The sequence below is a fragment of the Neltuma alba genome, unplaced genomic scaffold (genome assembly GCF_004799145.2).
Source record: "Neltuma alba isolate B1F8T4 unplaced genomic scaffold, ASM479914v2 tig00003868_pilon, whole genome shotgun sequence".
In the NCBI taxonomy this organism is placed as follows: Eukaryota; Viridiplantae; Streptophyta; class Magnoliopsida; order Fabales; family Fabaceae; genus Neltuma; species Neltuma alba.
In genome coordinates, this window is record NW_021633460.1 from 3207 (window position 1) to 11471 (window position 8265).

Sequence of the window (8265 nt, forward strand, 5' to 3'; positions counted from 1 at the left end):
AGCTGAGTTAGATCATCCTCTGAGGATATGTTTGAATTAGAGATGATAAAAATAATTTTAATTTTATTTTAATTTTGCAAATTTAAGTTAAGATAAGACTCATTTATTATAATATGATTTATGTTTAAGTTGACTTTTATAAAAATAAGCAGGTGACCTTAAATCAAAAGAGTTTTTTACCCAAAAAAACATCAGATTTAGAACAATTATTGATTCCTCAACCTTATTTTGCAACCTAATTAGGGTTGGTGCAATTATTTTATACTCCCTCCATTTCTTATTATAAGAGACGAATAAACGAATTACGTAATAAAAAAAGTAGTTAAAATTAGTTAAGAACATCAATGTATAAAAAAAATTTTTTTTTTTTAAAATGCCCTCATTAATAAGGAAGAGAGTATGAGAGAGAACAATTAAATTATTGAAAGAAAGAGAAATGGGAGGGAGAGAGAGTGTGAGTTGGAGACAATAAATATGGGTAAAATAGGAAATCAACACAAAAAAGTAGAGACAACTTTTAAGTGTCTTTATATTTAGGAAACATGCCATAAGCATCAAATGTCTCTTATAATAAGAACGAAGGGAGTAAAATTTAAGAAATAAGTTCTACTATTTATAGCTCACATATCATGAAACTTACTGTGCGATTTATATTTTTTATATTGATCCTATGTTTTCCAGTTGCGTCCTCAAACATAGTTAGGTTGTTTAATGTAAATTTATGTGTTTATGTATGATTATTAAGTAATTCTAATGTCTTTTAAACAAATTAAAAAAAAAAAGATGCATATTACCAAATAAACTCCATCAACGTGACAATAGCGATTTTATGGAACCAAATTCTTAACGGGCTCGGTAGCCCAAACCAATGGGCCAGCATAATTAGTAATTAATTCAGATAGAAAGTTGGTATAACATATTTGCCTTTGAAAATATTTCCAATTAGAGTGTTGGTCCAAGTGAAAAGAACTTAGGCATCTTGAACATCATATTCCAGGTTTAATTCTCAGGAAGGTGTGTATGGAGAAAAACATTATCAGTATCCCAAGATATTAGTCTCTTACCCTTTCGGTAGAAGAATACTCCGGGCAACCAAAAAAAATATTTGCCTTTGAATTTCAAACTTGATTAAGAACATTAGTTAATCTAGTTATTTGTAATAAATATATGTTATTTTTTAAATATCCTTACTAATCAAGTATATTAGCTAAAAACTATCTTGAAAAAAATAGATTAATATGACATACAAGGTGGATCGGGGCTCTATATTTAGGATCAAAATAAAAGCCAAACAAACTCTTATAATAAGAACAGTAGGTAGTATATTATCGTGCCATGGAAAAAGATTAATAATACCTATAATTCTTAATATAAGACCTCATTTGATTTTTATTTTGATCATAAATATAAGATTTCATTGCACTTTATCTCTTATATTTACGTTTTTTTTTCTAAAGTAATCATTCTAATAATAGTAGTTCTAGCCAATATACTTAATTAGTAAGGATATTTCAAGAAAGACAATATTTATTTATTACAAATAACTAGCTTAATTTATTTTTTTAATCTACTCAAATTAGTCAAATATCTTTTATATTTAGGAGCGGATGTAGTATTAATTTTTGTGCCAAATAGCAGGGTCCAATTGGTCAAGACATTGATTTCAATTATACAAAAAAAAAAGAGATAGATTACGATATTTTCATACCTCTTTTATTGTTATTCAACAGTGTTTTTTTATGAAAATTTAATATTACCTCTATCCTAATTATAAAATCTCATTTGTAGTATATAAATGTGGTCTTATAATTAGGACCGAAGATAATAGTAGAAGAGATATTTCTCGTCCATAAAATTATTTTTTAATTTTATCATTCTAGGTATCAATCAAGTTGATTTTAAGCCCACAAGATGGTATCAAACGTATAAGCGTCTATTTTCTCATAAAGGCTAATATATGGGGCCGGATTTTTTCCTGCACAACTAATTAAATTGGATTCTTTACATTTTCTTTTTTCATCTTTTGAACTGGAAAGCTCTTAAGTTATATATAAACTTATCATGAAGACCAAACTTACCAATAAATTCGACAGTTTATTTCTTGAAATTAAATACATAATTTGAAGAAATGATAAAAGTGGCAAATTAAAGATGGGATGATTCATAAATCATAATAATGAAGCATGGCTTCCTTATCTTTTACTGGTCCCAAACATGTCACTCAGGTAGTGGATTGCTTTAATGAGGCCTAAAGCATGTGTTCATCATATTACTGGCAGTTCAAAAAAGGCCAAATAAAAATTGAAAATTTGTCATTTAATATTAATTAAAAGGATAATAAATAGGAAAAATCTAAAAAAAAAAACTCTTGAATTTCAAAATCTCAAATCAAAAATTACTACAAAAATATGTTATTATTTGCTTTTTAAATGTAATCATTACTATTAAAATATAGTAAGTAAGACTGATTTTAAATTTTCAAATTCAAGAGATTTTTTTGGATTTTTCTTGATAAGTATTATGTATTTTTTTTATATGAACACTTTAAACTGATTAATTAGCTGCAGTTGGCTTAACATGATGCTAGAGAATTTGAATTCTATTTTGGTCCTCATCAATCACCTCTATAGAAAATTTAATTATATAATCTTTAGTATTTACATGTCATCTTTTGATATTTATTAGAAAAATGATGGATTAGTTTCCATATTTAGAACTCATTCATAATTTTCTCATTTTGTTCTTAAAAACTTTATTGTTGTTGCATTTCACTGAGATACTTGATTCTAAAATCCAAATAGTATCGCTTTAATTCATTTAGAAGTTCTTAAATTATTATGGAAACAGAACTATGCTTATAAGAATTAAATTGATTAGAAAAATCAAAACGATATAATAATTACTTTGAAATATATATCATATTCATCCTCACATCGCAATATAAATTAATTGAACATAATGATGAAATAAAGTTGCACGCTGTAAATTATTGTTGAAGACAGAACTTAAGCTGCTTGATTATTCATGTCCTCACATAAATCATCTTTCTTCCTGTGCTTCTTCTCCAAAGATGAACAAGTTAATTATAAGACTATATACACAAAACCTATTTATATATATATATATATATATATATGCGATAAACCAGCAGCTAGCTAGTGTGTTTTTTTTTAACATATATTGCTTGAATAATCATAATTTAACATAAACACTTATATCTGGAAATAAACAACAAACAAAAAAAAAAAAAAAAGAAAAAATTAATCGAGATGTGTAGTGTGAGCCAAACATTGAAGAATGTTCACCTGCATTTGCAAGCACCTTATATAACTCTCCAATTCTCGAGCCATTTCTTCTTCATCATCACCCATTTCTTCTCCACCTGGAATCAGCCTTCTCAGTCTCTTAACCCTTCTTCTTCTTCTTCTTTATGAACACAGGATGATTTGGAAGAAACAGTAGTTGTAGAGTTTGCAGCAGAGAAATATGGATGGTGGTGGTCGTTGATGATGGCTGCATTGGTGTGATCTGTTTGAAACTTGGCCTTTAGGGCTTTGGTCCATGCGAAGCCTGGTGGGGCTGACCACACCATAGCCATACCCACTTCATGCTTCACAACATTCTCACAACTGTTCTTCTGATCATCATCATCTTCTTCTGTAATCTTCTTCTTCTTCTTCTGCGTCTGGTTCTGCTTTAGCTTCACCAAAGCGGGAACCAAATGGCTCAAGTAGATTCTCGCAAACTCAGCCTGTGCTATTTTGCTGGGTTCCACAGAGTAAATACGTCGTCGCTTTGTACTAAGCTTCCCCTCCATATCTAACCCAGAAGAAGAAGAAGAAGAAGGAGAGAAATATGAGAGAGAGAGAGAGAGAGAAGTGGTGAGAGATTATTAGTTGGGTAAAAGGGGGAAGAAGAAGATATTATAGGCACATGAAGAATTGAAGGTCGCCAAACAAAAGTATCTCTGACATATATGGAGGACAGCCTACAAAATAATTGCCTGGGACGAGAAAATTCAAATTCACCGTCACTTTTTACTTAACCTCTGTTTGGCCTTAATTCTGAAAACAATTTAATAAATAAATTGTTCATCATTCATCCGGGGGTAAGTACTATTCCTCTCCTTTTTGTAACGAAAGTTACACTATAAAAAAGGGTCTTATATTTAGGAATAGAAGAGTAATATTTACTTTAGATATTATTGTTGTATATCTGCTGAAAACTTTGTTGGTTTTGATGAATGAATAATGATTCTGATATTTATTTTTGTAGTAAATTTAATAATAAATTCTTACATGCTTTACTTTTTTTTTAAATTTCATATTTAATTTAAAAAATCAGAATTATGTCAACAGTAGTTAGGTCAAATGAAAAAAAAAAAAGCTTAATTTATCTCATGTAAGATCAAGAATTAAAGCCTTGTTAACAGAAAAAGTCACATTGAAAGAGTTATCCAACATATTGATCGGGTAATTAAAAAAAAGCAGATTTGTGATGAAATTTAGCAGCGAGGAATTTTATCACTAATCAATTAATCAGCAACGATCTTTCTCATCATGAAACTTGCAAATTTCATTTTTAATTCACTATTTTTTTTTGCTGCAGTCTAACATGGTAGTAATGGATATTTCAAATAATTATATAAAATTATAATTTTTTAATATTATGTAAATTTTTCTAATTTTAAACTACAATGACTGAAAAATTATTTCTGTACATTTTTATGGTACTTTAAGTAGAAAAATATTGGTTAAAAACAATAAGTGGATTCAAAAAACATATAAGCTAATTGTCAATACTGTCTCTTATTCTTAAATTTAAGAGTCACACTACTATAAAAAATACTCCCTCCGTTCCTTATTATAAGAGACGAATAACCGAATTACGTTGATCAAAAAAACAGTTAAAATTAGTTAAGAACAATGAATGTGTAAAAAGTATAATTTTTTTTCCAAAAATACCCCCATTAATAAGGAGAGAGAGCATGAGAGAGAACAATAGTAAATTCTTAAAAGAAAGAGAAGTGAGAAGGAGAGAGAGTGTGAGTTGGAGACAATAAATATGGGTAAAATAGGAAATCAACACAAAAAAGTAAAGACAACTTTTAAGTGTCTCTTATATTTAGGAACATGCTATAAGCATCAAATGTCTCTTATAATAAGGAACGGAGGGAGTACATTTAACGGCGGTTAAAATAAGCTTTTTACGGCGGTTTTGAGACCGACGTCTATGCCATCGACGTAAAATATAGAGGATTTCACAGCGGTTTAAGAACCGCCGTGATATGTGACTTTCACGGCAGTTATATAAATAATCGCCGTGAAATTTTTTTTTTTTTAGACTACGTTTCACCCTACTAATCAAGAAGGAACAGGAGAACAAAGCCTCAAAGGAAGTCTCTTACTAGTTAAAAGCATTCTGATGGAGTAATAGCGTCACTTAGCTTCACCTTCAGCCACCAGATCGAAGCAACTAAGATTTAATAGAGATAAAATCAAAGACTCAGATCTGCTAAAAATCAGATCTCTTTAAACTCGATTAAACATCATATTTTTAACCAAAGAAAATAATCATATCAAACCACAAAACTATGAAATCCACGGAAAGAATAGAGGTGAAAAACTCACAAATAAGAATGAAGAGGATAAGGCAACGACAATGACAACAGCAACAGTGACGGTGATAGAAAAACATGGCAGAAATGATAGAAGCAATGGATAAACGCCGACAAATGTAGGAGAAGGGAGAAAATAGAGTGAGGATGATATGGGGGACTATGAGCTTTGATTCTGAAAAGTGAAAACTAGCGCGTGATGGATTTTAAAATTATGATAGATTTTTAACGACGGTTATTTAAAAAACCGCCGTTAAAAGTATTTTTTTACGGCGGTTTTATAAAAACGGCCGTAAAAAGTACTTTTAACGGCGGTTTTTTAAATAACCGCCTTTAAAAGTCCGCCTATAATTACAGAAATACCACCGTCATATTTTTTATAATGTTTTTTCTAATAACCGCTGTAAATTAGCGCCGTGAAAACTATTTTTTGTAGTAGTGTCAACATATAAAATATCCTCATTAATTAAAGAATGTATAAGCTATTCTGTAAGCGTGTGTGTCATTTAATAAAAAGAGGCGCGTGCACACAAAATATAAAATATAAAGAATTAAATCTGAACAAATGAATTACTCCTTCAGTCCTAAATATAAAACTCTTATACTAGTATGTATAAGAGTCTTATATTTAGGATCGGAGGAGTATTAGTTTGTATCTTGATACTAATACAGGTAAAAATGTGGCCTATATCTCACAAGAGCCTGAATTTAAATCTCAATAATATTAACGTGGGAGCCTTATTGAATAGATAATTGATAACTATAAATTCTTCAAAATACTACTATTTAAATTTTGAGGTTTATATATGGTCTTTGAAAATTTCAGCATTTCAACTCTAATTATACGTTTAAATTGGCTGTTGTGAAATTAAAATTTCCACAAACTAAAGATTGGATAAAAGTTTATTTAAATTGCTTTGTGATCCAATCTAAGTTATGATCTTAAATGCCGTCAAAATAATTTTACGGAGTCTAAAATAAATATGTGAAAAAAAAAATTTATCTCAACTTGTATAAAAAATATTTTTTTTAAAATGTTATGAAAGTCTTCAAACATTGCCGACAATTACTGGGTGAAAAGGTAATTCAAACATTGAGAAAACTAGTAGTATTTCAATAAGCTTTTAACGCACTCCTCAAACTTTGGTTTGCATTTGGATTAATGCTTATCGTTAATTAATCCAAACATGTCCTAAACTTGTTCGCAAAGAAAAATGAATCATTGAGTGTTTCTATTAACTTAAAATGAAAAATAATTTAGATGAAATCAGGTAGAAAGGGGGAGAGAGGGATTTGAAGGAAAAGTCAAGGGGAAAAGAAGAGAGGCACATGGGGTCACATGGAAGCAAATGCCTCACATGCCATGTGCACCACACACACACTCACAACAAACAAACAAGAGATAGAGAGAGAGAGAGAGAGGAAGGCCCACACTCGCTCGCTCTCTAAATGCACCCACGTGCACTCCCTCTCTTCCCTTCCATTCATCAACCGTCTTCCAACTAACAACCCCCCCCTCTTCCTTTCCAATTTCTTTTAATAACAATTCAATTGTATTGATTAAGTACCCGTTTAGAATAGTTTATAAGTAACTTATAAGCTGTTTTTTAATAGTAATTTACAGAATACGACATAGTATGTGAGAAGAGTTTTATCTCAACTTACGTGAAATGTGCTTATAGGAAATTTTCACCTCTTTGCCAAACGGGAGCTAATTATACTCCTCCAATAATAAGTATAAGACTTATTTTATAGTATAAATTACACTACAAAACATGTTTTATATTTAGGATCAGGGAAGTATAAAAATAAACAAAGATCAAAATCTAGGACATGTAAGATCCTATATTAAAAGAGATTTTTTTTTCCTACTACCCATAAGTGTCTTTCTATTAAAATAGAAACAATCATATTCGAGACACTGTCAAATAATAAATGAGTATTTCTCTTGATCGGGATTCGAACCTTAAATTTAGTTAGGAATACATACATATACTACGTTGTCTAATTCTTTGGTGTTCCATATGAATTAGTCCTAAGCTTCGTATGCATATACTTCATTATTTAATGTAGTGAACTTTAGGACTAAATTATTACACCTTCCATCTCTGTGCATCGGAACAAGTTGATAAAGAAAGGTAGTGTGCTTAAGATGGATTTTGAAAGATCCAGAAGAATACAAAACAGAAATTAGCCCCACTTATCCATGAGAAGATTAATCATTAGAAGCAATAATAACGATCATAAACATTGGACCTGTGTTTAAGTGAGCGAAATCTTAAAAACCTATCAAATTTGAAGAGGGCATGTAAATTACATATTCGAGCTTTTAAGGAAGAAAAGTAACGACTGAAAAATTTCAATAATAAGTGAGCAATGTGGACATATTATCATTTTCTGCAGTAAAACTTGTTACGACATCCTATAATCACTTGATGTTGTGAAATTTTTCAGCTATCACATTCATTCACTGGAATCTTATAATAATTCTCCCCCGATTATATTTACATTAAACCGATAAAAAAAAAAATGAAACTCATCTGGTCGTCAAGTTGGCCAAATTTGATTGACAAAATGAAAAAGTGAATAGGGTTTGAGAGGGATGGAACAGAAGAGTCTAAGAAGTAAATGCCAACCACAGATTGAGG

General features: G+C 30.0%; 1 protein-coding gene across 1 annotated transcript; it reads right to left on the reverse strand.

The window, feature by feature from the left end:
• Positions 1-3397: 3397 nt before the first annotated feature.
• On the reverse strand, positions 3398-3817 carry LOC114742733 (transcription factor bHLH146-like). The gene has a single exon (XM_028930954.1). The coding sequence runs from the start codon at positions 3815-3817 to the stop codon at positions 3398-3400; it is 420 nt and encodes a 139-aa protein (XP_028786787.1).
• Between the last annotated feature and the right edge of the window lie 4448 nt (positions 3818-8265).